Genomic DNA, 19,460 nt, shown 5'->3' with positions numbered 1-19,460 from the left:
TTCCGAATAAACAGTTGTTGCTGTGGAATCCCTATTCCAGAATAAGTAAAACTAAATTAGAGAAAGATTGCAATAGGCATTTAAGATGTTTCGCTTACAAGAATACACGGTTATATTGAGTGAAAATGTGAATAGTATCCAATTTTCAAACTTAAAATTTAATATATTGAATCATAAACAGATGCGAATCATACAAAAAATGTTAACTTAACACAACCCATTTCATCATCAATTTGATTCCAAAAAGACCTACTGAGAATCTGGGGTTGCTATATATATATATATATATATATATATATATATATATATATATATATATATATATATAAACTTGTAAATATCACTTTCTTGGGTTGTGAGAGACCGCGCACAAATTCTATTTGAAAGTCACAAGGTAGAAAAGTGATTGAAATTGTAATTTAGAAAGACAGAAGTCAACTGCAAGTCAATTTCAACATCTTGAGAAGCAATTAGGAGTTGAATTTAGAAGCATTTATGTAATATTATACAGTATCCTTTTTAAGCATATCGTAAACGCTTAAGTACTGTAAATATTTGGAGACTGCAAACTCTTTTGTCGTATTATAAATAAAAACATCTCTCTTTGATAAACTTTGGAATACAAGAATGAAAAACAAAAATAACACTATTTTGCGAGTTCCGAATTTTGCAAAATGCAGTGTACTGATTCTTTTCATGAAATTATTATACACAGATATTTAGTGAAAGGTGGTGTGTACTACGAGCAAGCAAAGCTTAGTGAGGAGGAATTATTACCTATAGACTACGGAGCTTAAGAACTTTGTTGAAACAATATGTGGAAGTTAGTAATGTTCAAAACATTTTCTATGCTATTATCTTATTATTTCACCATGCTTTCTTTAATTAATCTGATTATATACCTGCTTAGTTCGCTCTCGAGCCATAAGATTGTCAATTTTAAAATTCGTTCTTCACTAACGTCTTCTGGATGTACATTTCGTTAGTTTATGTCTTCGTATAAATTAATTCAAATTAATTTGAAATACTAGAACACTGACAAATAATATTTCGATGTTATTTTTATTCCAAGAGGTTTGAGATGCTGATGGTGCCGTGGACATGGTCGTCCGTCATCATCATTGCAGTAACTTTGAATTCCTACCATGAAGATATGTGTGATCTTCTTTGGGATCCAATATTTGTCGTTTCTTTTGGTCAGTTAGTACTTTTACTTGGTAAGTTAAAATGTACATCTTTTTTAAAAACATTTAATAGTTAATTATTTGGTCCAATGAAGTTATTGACTACTGGCATTAAATCATTATATTTACTAATCCAAACCAGGAACTTTGAAATTAAGAGGAGTATTCATCGTTTCTAAAGAACTTGACTCAACGTGTACACAAATTGGTAAAACACTTTGCCTATTATTACATTTCATGCAAAGGATTCATCTATACGTTAATAAATTAGGCATTCTACATGTTTAGTAAACATAATTGTGATGGATGATGTCAGCTGTAAATGTAGCCCTATGTATCATTCCCTTCATAAATCATATATATTAGAATTGTCTAACCAACAGAAAAAATGCCAAAACTGAATGTTTTTAATTTTTAAACGTCTAAAGTGGGATGAAGAAATTCCGCATGTTATTTAAATGGATCTTTTTTGGACTTATAATCTGATATTATAGGTACTTCGAATAACTACCTCAAATTTGGAATTTCCATTATCATTACCTATGTAAATTACAAATTGTAAAAATTTCCAACTTTAGGCTGCTTTTATGTGCAATTGAAAATTCTTTCCCATGTTATTAATATGGAACATCTTCTACACCCCAAAATTATTGGGCACTTCTTGTAGGACTACAATGATTAGGTTTGTCATGATTGTAGCTTTCCCTAACTAACCAACAAAACATTGTCAAAAGTGAGTATTTCTTATATATAGGGTGTCTAGAAGGAGTATGAAAAAATCATCCATGTTATTTGAATAGACCTTTTTTTAACATATAATGTCATATTATAGGTGCTTGAAATTGGAATAAAAACTTCAAATTCGGTATGCTTCTACATTTTTGTTAGCGTTACCGAAGTAAATCACTAAAAATAAAAAATTAACAACTTTAGAGTGGTTTTATGGGAAACAAAAATCTTCTCCATGCTTTTTATATGCGTCACCTACACCCTAAAATGTTTAGGCACTTCCATCAGGATTAGAATGATGAAATTTGGCACGAGTGTAGCCTTCCTTGACTAACTCACAAGAAAATTGGCAATAGTGAATATTTTTTAGTTTTTAACGGGTCTAAAGTTGTGTGAAGAAATTCCCATGTTATTTAAATGAGTGTTTTTTTTTTGGGGGGGGGGGTAAAAATATTATCTCTTAGGTAGTTGAAATGGGAAAAGAAACTTGTGGGTTTGTAGAATTGTGGGTTTGTGCGGTTCGAGGTCGTAGGCCAAATAAAGGCTGCGGTCAGGGGGTGGAGCCCCCAGCTAGCCTTAGGCTAGTCTTGTATAAAGGCAGACACACTACTGTATAACAAATGGCGCGAAATTCACGACATGTGCAGAAGTTGCAGTGGTGGAAGTGGGCTCTATTTGTTCCGTCTAAGAACTGTTTTAGAACACTGACGAGACCTCGAGATGTTAGACTAAAAGTATTGAATAATACATCAAATTCTTTTGCAATTAAACCAGAATAAATAATGAACAATATTTCTAAAAGTTCTACTTTTTGTTATAACTTAACCCTAGGAACACCAAGCTATTTTTGGATTACATGGACCACGAACGAGGAGGAGGGGGGTTCTGAGGCCCACAGCATAAAGGTTATTATTTCTCACGGAAAATAATTTATCTTGTCTGATATGAACTTGGGATGTCTAAGACATCATATATTTTTATTCCCTATTATTAATTGGTTTCTAAGTACAGTGTTGCCAACTATATGTGTGTAATTGTTTAAGTTATCGTTTTTTATTTATGTCAGTAACTATGACCTATTTATTTTATTTGTTTGTGTAGAAAAACTGTCAAACAGATCAATTGCGACTTAGTACAGTGTAATATGTGGACAAAGCCATCCCGGTTATCCTTGGAATGCAGAAATTCTTTCAAATTTTGTTTCTGCTAAAAGATAGACAGTGTGAGGTACATTCATTAGACACTATAGGGGATGTCACCAAAGAAGTATTATTGCCAACTCAACATAAGTTTTAATTTTTCTAGTAGCACAACGTTATTTTCTTGCACCTACGGAATGTGCATGTAAAACGTAAGCAAACAAGCTTCGACTTGTCTGTCAGTTTTATAAATTAACACCACTACAACATCATGAATATTACAAGGGATTCATTGCAAGAAACGTACCACAGCTTCCATTTGTTCCATTTGCTTTATGAAACAAAATGTTCAAATCACTGTATTTTGCATCAAAATCTGACAAGGTTATTTCCAACTTGCTGTATTCGAGCTCACTACCTTCTGTGACGGACTCATTTAAAAGTCCTTTAGTTTCTTTCTCAATTAAATTTTGACGAAGAGCACGATTTGCCATTGTTCCAATCCTGCTGCAGATTCCCACATGCAGTCACAGCACTGAACAACGAACTGACAATTTCCTATGAAATATGCGTCTTCAGTCAGTGTTGCAGGCTACTGCTTGCAGATTCTATGATTAAAAATACTTGATAACACCAGAGGTGGAACAGCATAGTTCTTTCCAATCACTATTGAAACTTGATGCTCTCTCTACATATATATATTTGTGTGTGTGTGTGTGATTATAATATAAAGTGTTAGCAGGTTTCAAGGAATAAACTAATAGATAATAAAACATTTAGGTGCCAAAAGATAATCAGAAAAAATGCATATAATAAATTTTTATAATGTGCAGTTGGTAACACTTCACTAAAATAATAGCTCAGAGTGCCCCTGCATGTTGTAATACCAAATTTGTTTCAAAGGAAAATGAAATAAATAGCCCAAACACTGGAATATAACAGTTAGTGTATGCGGTGAATAGCTCCTTAGTGCTAACAAGGAGGCGGCCTCTGAGGGTCACAGTACTTTCTTTATTTATAAATAGAGAAAACAATACACTAAACTTAGCAAGTACCTTTTGTGATGAATGGGGTCAAGATTGACAATACCAATTTTTTTCAGATTTTTTATGGAATTAGAAATTTTACAAAATGTAACAAAAATAATTTGATGGGTTGAGTTGATTTTTAGTTTAGTGTCCCTGTCAGTAGTGAGGCTATATGCGACGTGGATCTACTTATTAACGTGGAATCCGAACCACATGAGCTCCCTACGCTAACGTCTTAGCCACGAAGGACCTCTCACAAAAATAATTTGTGGGCCTCCGAGCCCCCCACCCCACCCCTTGGTGTTCCTAGGGTTAACACAAATTCAGGTACTACAAATATGTTAAGAATTTCAAACGTCATAAAATAGCAAAATAGCAAATGCTGAATAATTGTTCTAAAGTACTAATATTTCACCTGAAATATCCATTTACAGTGTCCTGTAAAATTTACGATAATTTATCTGCGAAACCGTCTGAATTGTTACGAATGCTATTTTGATTTAATAGTGAGTATACGGTTCATGTGACTGTCAGAAAATCTTGTTAAATGTCGCATCCTCCTAGGAAACGTACTAGCTAATGACGATTTTTAACTATTAGGAATTAGTGTAATCCGCAAAGTATGTTATTATAATAATAGTACATTTATTATTATTATTATTATTATTATTATTATTATTATTATTATTATTATTATTATTATTATTATTATTATTAGAATTAAATATCGAAAATAAGAACTTAAGCTAATATAAATACAAATCATCTAGCCTATATTTGAAGTTCTAACGTTGCAGATAGTTATAGACACGTTGTATGAAAATGTAACAAAAATACATGGTAATCAAATGTCGACGCTAATACTCCTTTTTGTATATTGTGCTAAGTTAGGGATTCCATTAATTTAGAAAAAATAAATTATTAATAGGGAGTGAAACATGAGTAGTCGTATTAGAAATACATAACATAAAAAAAACAATAAAATTAGAAAGATTACCTATCTAATGATCATTAAGGATACTACATTATCAGAAGTGTAAACTCTTATGATAGGGAGGTATTAAATAACGAATATAGTAAATATCTCTCAAACTAAGACTTAATTTCACAGTTGTTTTGTTTGTCGAATCATCGGAATTTACTTTCAACTCACCCCTTCTTTCCAACCGTTTAATTTTCTACTTTCAATAGATTCTTTAGAAGGTATGAGAGCTGAATTATTGGGTTAGTGCCTTCACCCAGCTAAGCTAGTAGAATGACCGAGTATTTAAAAAAAGTAATTAAGTAAAATCTTTATTCTCATCCATAATAGGGTGGGTGCGCCATATATGGAATACGTTCCTAATATGAAATACCAGACTATTTTGTCTGCTATGTGCTGCCACCCAATAGACTTTACGTAAACTTGTGCACTGTGTCAGCCTCCGTCTGCGCATGAGTGGTTTGCTGCCGAACGATAACATAACATTTCCTTTTGTTGCAGAATAGTTCTTTGAAGAACTTGTTATTTATGTTGAAGAACTCGGACGTACATTTACAGGCTGCTGAATATACGCAAAGAGGCATATATTATTGTTGAGTTTGTGATATTTAGATTACATATATAGTGTACCATAAGGGCATAAGGATTCAGTACACAGTGAATCACGTAAGCGTATGTAGGGAGATAACTATCCAAAATGTCGATTTTCCTAATATGGAATACCAGCAGGACCCTAATATGGAATATTCCTAAATAGGTTCATACGTATGTGAACTAGAAGTGAAGAAGAATAACTGGATTGTAAGTTATATTAGACCTGACATTGTTTTAGACCGAGCATCAGGGAAGTCTCCTAGTCGAAATGTTTCGCATTTGTGTTGTCTGTCTACAGGGTGTCCATAAAGTCTGTATACATGGGGAAAAACATAATTTAGTCAATTTAATGCTAATATAATATTTTCTACATTATTTCCGTGCTGTTCAATGCATAATTAGATGCTCTTTGCAAGATTAAGGTGAACTCGATGTAATAGGTTGAATTGCCGTCGATTTCAGCACACCGATTGGTAATGCGTTCTGTCAGGTGATTTAAATTTCTAATCTTCATCGAATAAACTTTCTCTTTCAGCATATCCCAGAAAAAAGAAAACACGTGAAGAAAGGTCTGGCGAACGAGGGGACCACTTCACATGACCTTTTCTCCCAATCCAGTGAGGGAATTTGTCATTCAACCAATCTCTAACAGCTGCAGAAAAATGGGCAGGGGCCCCATCCTGCTGAATCCAGTCTGGAAGTCCCTCACTCAAACGCTCAATTTGAGACATCAGTTTGTCTCTCATCATGTTTAGATAAGTCTCACTAGTTATATGTTCATCAAAGAAGAAAAGTCCTAGCGCGGAACGGGGTTTCTCCAACATACTGCCTGTTTCTTTAAACTTGGTGATTAATTTCCTGACGGCAGTAAAACAAATAGGTTGACAATGAGGGTGTCGAAGGTTAAATTCTTGCGCATTTTTGCGATACGATCATCCTTTTCGTCCACTTAAGAGTACCAACTCGACTCGTTCTTCTTTAGTCAGTCATCATTGAATCTGGAAAAATAAAAACAAATTACTAAAATTCCCTGTTTGCCTAGACTTTATGGACACCCTGTATGTGGATATCTGTTTGTGTGTGTCTGTGTGTCTCGCGATAACTCCAGAGCACATCAACCAATTCGAATAAAACTTTCACAATTTATTATTTGTTCAAATGTCTCAAGTGTCGTGTCGTATACAGTGTTAGTGAAGAGTACAGCACGACAGTACCGATTGAAGTAGTGAGTCCGCTACCACAACTACAGCCACAGCATCGCAGCACACGCATTCGAAAGCAAGGTGGACAAACGTACTTACGAGTACTCCGCACAAAAGCGATTTAGAAGCTGCTTCTACTTCATCACAACGGGCCTTTACCTCATCATTGCAAGTAATTAAAAAGATGTTTAGCTTTCTAAGCCCTACCCAACAAAATCCAATCGAAACAGCCAAGTAAAAGGACTTCACACTACTACAAATTAGATAGTTAATCCGAAGAATTAGTGAATGACTTGAACGAAAGTAGTGACAGTTTAAGTGATCCTACTGATGATGTTGACGATGATGAGGAAAGCGGACATTGTGGTAAATTGTAGTCGCTCAGTGCAGGGGAGGGAGATTGGTTAAAATGCACAGTTTGTAATCCCACGAAATGTCTCCCGTGAAAGCTGGAGAAAAACATGTTTGTGGCCATTGTTCTGCAAAGTAAAATTGGTATCAAAATTTAGACGCCATAAGACACGCTAATCCAGTATGTTTGAACTTTTTCTTTTATATATATTTCTTTTACTTTATTTGTCGCACGTAGTTTGATTCCCTTTGTATTATTTTTATTATTGGTTGTAGCTAGTAAACATACTTATTCCAAGTTAAAAGATATTATAGCTAATCCAAAAGTTAAAATAAGTGGATATTATAGCCTATTACAGTAATTAAAACATAGACCTAATAATGAAGAAGTCAAGTTCGATAATTGTATTTGTACTACGTAAAATTCTGGTATTTCTGCTGTTTTATATTTTAATTATCTAAGAACGTTATGTAATTTTATGTGAACTTGTCTTATAGACCTAACAAATATGAGATATAGGCTACAATGCCTACAACGCGACATTTGGATAATTCGATCATGGGCACGATCCCTGCTCAGACCACCCATCCTGAGTGAAGATTTTGTGGTTCTCCTCAGTCCTATCAGGCGTATGTCGGGATGGTTCTTTCCCTGAGGTCAGGATCGAGTCCTTTCCAATTCGTAGACTTATCTTAAGGGCCGATGTGATCTCGGAGTTGTGCCTTTTCTCCTTTTCTTGAACTAATCGATAAATGTATTTCTTAGATAAGCAAATAAATTGCTCGAATGCATTGCCCATGCTCTAATTATCCAAATGTCGCATTGTAGGCAGATGCGCATATGTTGTTCTAGTATTCCATTTTAAGAAAAGGTAGTGTTCCATTTTAGGAGCGGGGTGTGACTAATATGGGAAATTGAGTTTCTTTTAATTTCGTAATATTGTAAAAAGCAATAATGTGGAACAAACTTTCATGCCTGTATTTTGTTTTACAAAGGTACCACAAGTATTATGATGTATAATATTTTTATTCTGGAATACACGTTTCTGAGAAATAAAGAAGAAACAAAAAGTATTCCATATTCGGTACCTTTACCCTATTATTAATAGGCAGCCGTTGCTATAATTTTGAGTAGGTATTTGGCCATCTAATGTTCAGTTGCACACCAGATGAAAATACATGTGATGTGGATAATGATGTAAATGAAATGATTAACATTCCTGCTTATATTTGGAAAAAAATAAACTATTCTTTGAGTTTCACTTCCCATGGCTAAAAGAGGCGGATAACGTAAGAAAGTAAAGGTATACTTTTCTGCTCTTTCGCCGGGATTCGAACCCAGGACAATATGCTCTGAAGACAGACTCGCTAGTCACTATCTTTTTAAAAGTTCTTCTCACCCAGAACGTTTACCTCTGAGGTCATCTTGTGTAAACTCTACATAATCCAAACACGACAGGGACACAAACATAGAATCATCAAGGATTTTAAAAATCTCGATCACATTCATAAGAAGTAATTGAACCCCCCGTGAATTGCAGATGATTCAAAGCTGAACGAGCGAGACCACTTGGCCATTGCTACCAGCACTAGACCAGAGAGAAGGGCAGTGCTTTGATAATGATATAAATGCAAAATATATATATATATATATATATATATATATATATATATATATATATATATATATATATATATATATATATTTGGAATTATACGCTACGTTCTTTATACATACTACAATATCCATATAGGTCAAAGTGAAATTATTGTAATTCATAAATGCAGATGCAATATACTGATGTACGTAATGTGATTTTTTTCTATATTTCAGCAATCTTAGTGTGCTCCATGAAGGTGATTCAGCGATATCGCTACGCAGAGTTCCACGAACCAGAAGAAGTTTACAACTTTTTTTGCCAAACTAGTTTGTTGACGAAACTGCCTCTGCAGAAATAGCTTTCCAATCTCACAAAGAAATAAGGCAGTTTCATTGAACCAATTGGTAATCATTCAATGGCTTTTTCTCACCACAATTTAACTGAAATAATATAATAGTCGTCTAGTTGTTCAATTACTCTGTTAAATGCAACATTTCTTCTCATCACATTGATAATTCGTGTTGTTAATTAAAAGTGTTTCTCATCTCTAAGGATAATCACTTTTTTTGTTGTTATTTTCTCGTAAGTTATTATTTTATATTTCGTGTAGCCAAATTTTGCCTTGTTTTTAACGCTTCAATGTGTGAGTTCCTATTTCGCATCGATGACATATTATGTACAAAAAAGAGGAAATAGTCACAAAACCAAATATTCACTTCACAAATGTAACTTAATTACCATTAATATTCTAATAACAATGATAAATACTAACCATTTCTGTAGCATATGTACTTCTAAATAAATTAACAATGAGTGAAAGTAAAGTAAAGTATGGGCCTGCTTAGCAAAAATTGTCAGAAGAGTATGATATTGTACAAACTGATGAACATTACGCTAGATCTGATCTTCTTTGCGAGTTATGATCAACGAATTCTTATCATGATTTGTTCTTTTAATCACAAGCCAACTTAACATTCCTTGACTGTTACAAATCTATTGGGTCAGTCCTAGTACAGGACGTTTGCTGGTATTACAAATCCCTGGACATATGCAGCACAACTTACATGTGACATTTCAACACTCGTAAGCCTGTAGATCACTGAAACACGATGTCCTGTGCAATTGATGCAAAAAAGATTCTTCATTTTAAGATAAGAATTGTTACAATCAGTCATAATTCTGATTCTTCCAACTATGCAATTTTTAGAACGCACATCGATATAGAGACCCGGGGTCTCGATAACATCATTCCAAATATCATTGTCGAAAAAGTAAGGATCGATGACAGAAGTTTTAATTATAGAACACCATACTGCTACTTCAGGTGTGTGCAACAGTCTTTCGTGTAATTCTTTCAGATTTTCAGAAGCATAATAACTGGCAGTTTATTTAGTTCACAATACCATTGAGATGAAAATGAGTTTCAAAGTTCATAAACAAATGCAAGTTGTAATTTTCCTAAAAAAATTGCATATATCTCATGTGCGCAATTCAGTCGCTGTGCATAATGCCAGGGCTTCAACTCCTGCACAACAGCCGATTTGTACGGGTGGAAATGCAGGTCTAAAGCAACATATGTATTACAAAAAGAATGCTGAGTTCAAGTTCAGCCTCATGCCTCCGAGCGGATCACCACGAACCGCTCAGCACGGCTTGCTGACTCTTTCCACATTTTCCTGTTTATTATTCATTCGAATAGCCACTTGCTTATTCATTTGTATATCCCGTGTACGAAGTGCTTTAATCCAGTAGAATAGTGTTATGAATGGAAACAGCTTGGTTTCTGTGGATGTCAAAATGGCATCGAAACTCACGCTGAACTGCCTCGATAGACTCGTTATTATTGAGGAAACCATCGCAGCTAATTACATGATGATCTATCGTTCAGGACTGCATACCTAACATAAAATTAAGTTTTTTCAATCTTTGTCGGATATAGAAAAACGGCCAATTTATTCAGTCTTTTGCTTTATCGAATTCCGACATTGCAGTAGGTCAACATGATAATATGACATTATTAGGACATGTTCTTCTAGAGAAACCTTCCTTTGTACATATTGGTGACAATGTCTAGAGGTGCGTCGGTAAATTTGAGATGATAGCCCAAGTTAATAACGGAACAGATACTTTAAGGCAATGGATCTTAGGTTCTTTGTTTAAAGGTAATGGTTTGATACTATCTGTAAACAGCCTGACATTCCCGACATGACGTATGATCAGTTCAAGAATAAGTTCAAGGGCTCATTTACGAATGCATTACTATCACAATTGATGGAACACGAAATGCGCGAAAGAAATTAATTCTCGAGCAAATCTCTGTTGTCTTACATGTAAGCAAAGAGAAATTTAATCTTGATAAACGACTAGGATGCTCCTGTTGCCAAACAAAGGAAAGTTGTACAAAACTAATGAAACAATTCTTTCCTTGCAGATTCTTCATAATTACAGCTAATCCTCCTGCAAGTGCTGAAGTTCAGACAAGTTCCGTTTTACCGACTCAGCCTTCTCAAGGTTCAACTCGCGCTTTGGCCCCATCCATTTCCGATTTTCAGCCAGGAAGAGAGGAATACAAAGTTAGTTGGCTTTAGTAGAAAATTACTGATACAGTTAAATCTACAAGGTCGAAAGTGCAGCGAAAACACCAACCACTGCAATCTGTATAGACGCAGCAATAATAACATTAATAGCAACAATAATAACTGACGACGTAATTTTCAGGATCTAGAGGGTAATGATCAGCGACGTCAACAAAGACTGCCTCTTGACAGTCAAGATAACAGTAGCAGTTCAAGAACATTTTACTCAGTTATGCCTGAAAAAATTCTACTATTAATTGTTTTAATCTTTTTATTTTAACTCATATTACTGCCTTATGACGACAAAAGGCAAAAAAGATTATCCACAACTTCCAATTTCACCGGGAGGGGGTGTCCTTTAAAAATGACAGTAGGCACATGCACGTATAAAAATAATATATTTTTGAAAACTAAACTTTTGTCAACTATTTGGATATGCTATCTACAAAGAAAGGAAGAATGCAAGTAAAATAACGAATAACCCAGCTATATTTGCAGCTGCTATTCATATATTTATTCATTATATATATCTTTCTTTTACATACTCTAGAAAAAAATACATGTTATTGTTCCAAATACAACTTTTAGTGGTACCAAAATGCGCATTTTTCAATCGTATCCTTTTCCTTGCACTTCTGTTTTCTTTTCGGCGTGTGGCACGCATCAACACATCCACCAACGTGTAAGGTTACATCACATTTTACACACATCTTTAACACTTTCTTGTGGCACACGCGGCACCTTGTCTGCTTTCCCTGAAACAACAGCTTGTGATCCAATCGATCAAATCTCGAGTCTGCATTTTCAAGACTGGACGGGCGCGAGAGTTTACATTTCCCTCTGGATTTGTCGGATTCCAAAAGTGCCAGTGCAGTTCTTCTTCGAAATGTCAGTTGATCAAGTTTCCTCCCCGTTGTCTGTGTAACTGGCATGAGTTTTGTGTTGCAGCGTCTAGTAGGAAAATAACCAATGGGAAGTACCATTTCCCCCCCAGAATTGTAGTGCGACATAAACTGATATTTGATCGGAATCATCAGCGCCTCCATTCCTGTGTTGTACACATATACGTTATGAGGCTGTTGGATTGTAACATTAACCTTCTCCCTTTGAGAAAATCTGGAAGCAGTATGCATGGGAGTTGCTGGTATGGCATTTGAAGCCACAGCTACAATGTTGTTGTCATAGATAAATTTGCGCATGATGTGAGGAATATGTTTAGGGAAGTTTTGTTCTTTGTACACCGTAAAATACAATTTGATTATTAAACATCTAAATTAAAATTTCGTAGGGAAAGTTAGGTTAGTTTGCGATAGAATAGTACTGATAAAGAGTTAATTATGCTGTGAGGAGTATAATTGAATCATATTTGGCCTTGCACTTCAAAATATGATCCTGAGTGTTGAAGAGAACCTTAATCCTCTTATTTTAATAAAAATATTTCATATTGCAACATTATGCAGTTAAATGTTATGTAAATATAGTAGCAGAAATGAAAATTGTATAAAAACAACACGAAGCACAATACATTTGATTTTCGTAATTTTTTGACTCTTTATGTTCCTACTGCCCTTTTTAAAGGACACTGAAAATTAAAATTGAATTACAAGAACGTTAAAAGCAAAATTAAATAAATATCATTACGGACATTATACATCATCTTTATTCAAGCAGCGCAAGCCCTCAACAATGAAATAAATTCAATAGTAGTTATAAAATATTTCCTTTCAGAACGACATCTGTCCTACCCTGCTATTCTTTTAACCACATGTGAGAATACGCAACAACCACAACACCTATATTTAAAACATAATAAAGCGACAGCACGCATGTGATTTCTTGATCATTCTCGTAAACATAAAAGTCAGTAGAAAAGCATATTGAATTGATAGAGCATAGACGAGGGCGCCTTAAAGTCAGTATTGCAGAGTGTCCTTCTAAAAGGACGGTAGGCATATCTGGGTTTAAGCGTCTTATATCACAAATGTGGTAAAGAAAATTGTTAAGCTAGTCACAAGAGTTGATGAATGAGTCGTAATTTGAATAATATTGCTGCTTACAAGTTATGTCTTTGGTTATAATTCAGTTAAGAGCCCTTTTGTCTCTCTCAGTAATTACCATTACTGAAGCAATTGAAAATAAAGTTAGGATTACCATTACAAGAGTCATGAACTTTCGAATTGATGGAAAATCATATTTTACGTAAGAATTAAATTAATGGAAGATATCCATCAACTTGTAGGCATTAAGATTACATATATTTTTTCTATTAGAATTTAAATAGAATTTCGTCTAAAGTAGAGGAATGATGTCTGACTCATTTTCCAGTTTTTATTTGTAAACAGAAGTACATAGAAACTAACGCAATACTTTGTAAGTATTTTATATGTACCAGTATATTGGAACGAAGAAGATTCGAAGTGGATATGGTAAATATATTATTTAATGAGAAACTAATTAAAGGAACAACAACGAAACATGTAGAAAAAATATGGTGTAAGCTTGTACGGTAACACCTCACCAATCAATGGTGGAAGTGAAAAGAAAGAAATAAATAAAGTGAAAATGTATTAAATGAAGGTCAGGTACGTTATGAATTATTTCTTGAAACGTTAAGAATAATACAAACAAATCACTTCTTGTACGTAAATTAAATGAATTGTAAAGTTTGTTTAAAAGCTATTAGACATCAGTGCGATTCTTCGATGGGAATTCTGGGCAGGAGATGAAGATTGAACTTGTTTTGAATATTTCTCAATCGAAGTCGAACAATTTGTTGAACGTTTGTTTATTGGTATAGCATTAAAACATTCGAAGAGTAATGTAGATATTTATTTTGATATATATAGGCAGTAGTTTATCTATTGTTTATTTTTAGTGTCGAATTATTTCATGTGTTTCATAATAAAGAAAAAAAAATGCTTTACTTGTAAATTGTGTACTATTCTTTCGTAATTTAACTTTATCCTAAATCCCATTAGGATAACATAGTTCTTCGTTATGTTTGTTAATGTATATTATTTTTTTAAAAAAAGAAAAGTGTCCTTAGTTCAGTTTGTTTAATATGTTTGGTTTCATGTTTTATATAGGTCAATTAAAACGTATGTAACCATAAACACATCCCAATTTTGACACTACAAATGGGCAACACCTTTTAATAAATGCTTATAGATGCTGTGGGATGCATATCAAATGACTTACCAGTAACCCACTTCAGTATCGCATGCAGAATTTCTTGGTAATCAGTGTGCATAATATTGGATAGCGCTGGAACTTCGTCGACACCTTCTATGGTCGTGAACCTGATTTATTTACATTATGGAAGTTGTTATCCTGTACAACCATATAAAAACACAGGATTACTTCAAAAATTACATTCATCTAGAGTATATGAACTGGGGAGGTACAGATGTGGGAGTCGAACTTAGGACATGTCAGTACACAACATTTTGTTATTCTTTGCCAAGTTATATATATATGTAAGGCTTACGCAAATCTAACAACTGCGAATCATAAACAGCAATAATCAAAAAGCTTGTTCGAAGCCGGAGATTACTTATATAGGTTATTGGCAAGATGATTTTAAAAAACAGGATTGTTATATGAAATAGACTGAGAAAATCTTATTAGAGGAATGTTAATTAATATGCATAATTAGCGACTTGTTTGACGTGGCCACTATTACACGGTTTTTGTATGCGTGACATCTCCAATTCTAGTATTCTACGTATCCCTCTATCCCAACTCATAATTCCCAGTAAGTCTTAGAGCCTAACTTCAACCACAAGAAAAAGGAACTAGACACCATACCCAGTTCTACTAGATTAATTGTTCTCACTTAGCAAGGTTAGGGTAAGAAGGTTCTGGCAGAACACTCAGGTATTTCTTAATATAGCACAACTAAACTTAATTTAATATAATGATTCAAATTTGTTCTTAGAAACATACGAAGGATATATTATGCATTCATACAAGTAAATGAGTAGAATTGAAAACTAATAATAAATTTCTTACGAAGTCATTTTACTCAAATAATGTATGAGTTATTTTATTTTTTCACTGGAAAAGCTTACAAAAATGATTGAAATTCTTGATTTTCTGTTCCACGATTATTCCTCTTAGGCGAATGGAAACAAATGACTAATGAAAGTGAACAATTAGGAATGAATTGATAGAATGATAATGTTGTAGAAGACTGAGAAACCAGGAGAAAAGAGAAGAATATGATATTATCTACTACATGACCTGAGACCGAACCATGCAACCCTAGCACCAGAGGTGAACACTCTATCAAGGATCATCCAAGAAAATAGGAACATCTTGGTGTGCATCATAATCAAATGGTGTGTTCAAAATATATCATGTTAGATATTGAAACTAGCCTGACTCTATTTTTCAATATATTCATTTTACACGTTCAAGCCCTTCACAGTGTGACATTACGGTCATTGTACTTTGTATCCGTCAAAGTATACAAAGTTTCTTTTGATTCATTAGCAAAAGGGAATTTCTTTTTGCAAAAATCTTTCAATTCCGGAATGAGTGGAAATCAGAAATCCTATCACACCCCGGTTCACGTGCACCCAGATGAGATTACCGCTGGGAGGAGAAAAACATAATTTCATGATCATCCACTTTCATTATTCGTTCCCTTTAAACTAAAGTGCCGTGTAACGTGGGTTCCTGTCACCACGGCATGGCGCGTCCTCAGATTGCGGATCGAGGAGAAGGCCTCTAGATATAGAGGTTAGCTGCGAATATACTGAATAAGCAGTCGCGGACAGCCGACTAGGAGTGGTCCTCCAGCTTGGGGGTTTGGGTAGGGCTAACAACCTCATCCTGTAAAAAAATCACTTCTTCAGAAATATTCAAAACACCTCGGACAAGGACTGATAACTTGGCACGACCTCAGCAAAAGAAAATGGACATGAGATTTGGAACATGTAATATTAGGAGTCTTTATAGGGCAGGTGCGTTAAAATCCGTAACGAGTGAGTTAGAGAAATACAGGATGGACGTAGTAGGAGTTCGGAAGTTAGGTGGGAAAGAAATGGATCTGAGAATTCCGGAAATTTTACGTTCTTTTACGGGGAAGGAAATAAAAATCACCAGTTAGGAACAGGGTTTTTCGTTCATAAACGCATATTACCAGCAATTAAAAGGGTTGAATTTGTCACTGACAAACTTTCTTTTATTACTCTTAAGGGACGGTAGTGTGATATTATTGTTTTAAATGTACATGCCCCAACTGAAGATAAGGATGACAATATAAAAGACAGTTTTTACGAAGAAGTGGAAAGGATATTTGACCAACTCCCGCGATACCATATGAAAATTCTATTAGGGGATTTCAATGCGAAGGTAGGACGAGAGGATATTTTCAAACCGATCATAGGGAACGAAAGTCTGCATAAGGAAAGTAATGACAACGGTGTTAGACTCGTAAATTTTGTAACATCCAAAAACCTAATCGTGAAGAGTAAAAAATTCCCACATCGCGACATTCATAAATACACTTGGACATCACCAGACGGGAAAACACATAATCAAATTGATCACGTTTTAGTAGATAGAAGAAGGCAATCTAGCATAATTGATGTCCGGTTGTTTAGAGGGGCTGATTGTGACACCGACCACTACCTGGTAGCAGCGATAATACGAGAGAGGTTATTGTTGAATAAAGGTAATATTCATTGTCCGAAAACGGAGAGATTCAATTTAAAGAAATTAGAACAGAGCCAAGTAAGAGAGAAATACCAGATTGAAGTTTCGAATAGATTCTCGGCTTTAGAAGATTCGGAGTGCACTAGTGTTGAGGATACCTGGATTGAAATTAGAGATAGCATTAAAATTCCAGCAAAACAAAAATTGGGACACGCGGAAATACGTAGGAACAAACCATGGTTCGACCAGGAATGCATAAAACTAGCAGAGAAGAGAAAACAGACAAAATTAACAGGCAGAAAACCCTACAAAATCCAAATGAAACAACTACACAAAATTTCGCAGACATCAGGCGGGAAACTTCCAGAACTTTTAGAACAAAGAAACGCGATTTTCTGAAAGCTAGAATTAAGGAACTTGAAGATAATAGTAAAAATAAAAACATCCGGGACATTAATAAGGGAATCAACGAATTTAAGAAAGGCTATCAACCTCGTGCTTATATATTAAAGAAATCTGACGGTACAGTTCTCACTGACACGGATAGCATATTAAATAGATGGAAAGATTTCTTTGACGATTTGCTTAACACGCAACCGAAAACTAGTGTGCGTGGAGAAAAGGAGATACACACCGCAGAACTGTATATTCCAGAACCCAACCGAATAGAAGTAGAAACTGCTATAAAGAAATTAAAGAAACACAAATATCCGGGTGTAGATAAAATTCCGGCTGAGTTAATTTTAGCTGGAGGCGAAAAATTGTGGAACAAGAAACACGAACTCATTCTTCTTATCTGGAACAAGGAAGAATGGCCACAAGAGTGGAAAGAATCAATCATTGTTCCAATTCACAAGAAAGGCTACAAAACTGACTGTAATAATTATCGAGGCATCTTTCTTCTGTCAACATCCTATAAAATACTTTCAAATATTCTATTAGGAAGACTGACCCCATACGCAGATGAAATTATTGGAGATTATCAATGCGGATTTAGGCGGAATCGATCAACTATCGACCAAATATTTACCATTGCCAAATACTCGAAAAAAAATGGGAATACAATACCCCGGTACATCAATTATTTATTGATTTTAGAAAGGCGTACGACTCGGTTAGGACAGAAACATTATACAAAGTTCTTACAGAACTTGGAATACCGAGAAAGCTAATTAGATTAATTGAGATATGCATAAATGAATCCCAAAGTAAAGTCCGGGTAGGAAACTTTTTGTCCACGAGCTTTCACGTCGAGAATGGCCTGAAACAAGGAGATGCGTCGTCACCATTATTATTTAACTTCGTTCTGGAATACGCTATAAGGAAAATCAAAGATAGTAACCAGGGCCTAGAGTTGAACGGTATTCACCAGGTTATGGCATATGCTGATGACGTAAATTTAATAGGTGATGATAGGAGAACAATAGAAATAAAAACAGAGGTCTTATTAAACGCTTGCAGGAACATAGGTTTAGAAGTAAATGCAGAGAAAACTAAATACATGGAAGTGGGTCGGGACCGGAATACAGCAAATTATGGATGCGTTAAAATATTAAATAATACTTTTGATAAAGTGGATAGTTTCAAATACCTATGATTAATATTAACAGAGGAAAATCATATTTACGGAGAAATTAAATGTCGACTAAAAGCAGGGAATTCGTGTTACTATTCGGTTCAAAATCGCGAATTCTGTCGAGGAATTTGAAGCTTAAAATATACAAAACGGTAATGATGCCTGTTGTTTTGTATGGCTGCGAAACATGGTCACTTACTCGAAGGGAAGAACATAGGCTGAAAGTATTTGCGAACAAGATCCTGAGAAGAATATTCGGACCCAAAAGGAACGGGAATGGGGAATGGCGGAAACTTCATAACGAGGAACTACATAATTTATATGGTTTACCCAACATTGTTAGGGTCGTCAAGTCTAGGAGGCTTAGGTGGGCGGGTCATGTAACTAGAGTGGAAGAAAGTAGAAACGCTTTCAAAGTCTTGACTGGAAGACCAATCGGAAAACGACCATGAGGAAGACCTAGGCGCAGATGGGAGGACAATATTAAGATGAATCTCGTAGAGATTGGAATACAAAGTAGAAACTGGATATAGTTAGCTAAGGATAGAAGTCAGTGGAGAGCTTTTGTGAACGCGACATTGAACCTCCGGGTTCCATAGGCCATAGAGTTAGTTAGTTAGTTAAACTAAAGTGCATAGGCGTGGGATGCAAAACTAAAAAATGAAAATAGTAACTCACACAGCACTTTACATTTGGCAGGATTATAAAATTTGTCGCGCATGTACAGTACATTGCTCACAATTCGAGATTGTTCGTGTTCAAGCTTCTATCATTCGTTGTTTAGCTCAAACTGAGAGGCCACAGAACGATATTCTATGTATTACAGTCGAATATCCC

At 34.8% G+C, this 19,460-nt stretch overlaps 1 protein-coding gene across 1 annotated transcript in view; it reads left to right on the top strand.

The window, feature by feature from the left end:
• Positions 1–9,361, top strand: part of LOC145663698 (uncharacterized) — a 70,764-nt gene extending 61,403 nt beyond the window's left edge. Inside the window, exons 5-6 of the mRNA XM_081729792.1 lie at positions 1,073–1,217; positions 9,044–9,361. Coding sequence (XP_081585918.1) covers positions 1,073–1,217; positions 9,044–9,168 — 270 coding nt within the window. The 3' untranslated portion in view covers positions 9,169–9,361. The remainder of the gene's footprint in view (positions 1–1,072; positions 1,218–9,043) is intronic.
• The last annotated feature ends 10,099 nt before the right edge of the window (positions 9,362–19,460 follow it).

This window comes from Thermobia domestica, chromosome 11 (assembly GCF_964235325.1).
Source record: "Thermobia domestica chromosome 11, izTheDome1.hap1.1, whole genome shotgun sequence".
Lineage (NCBI taxonomy): Eukaryota > Metazoa > Arthropoda > Insecta > Zygentoma > Lepismatidae > Thermobia > Thermobia domestica.
This window is presented reverse-complemented; position numbering and strand designations above follow the sequence as displayed.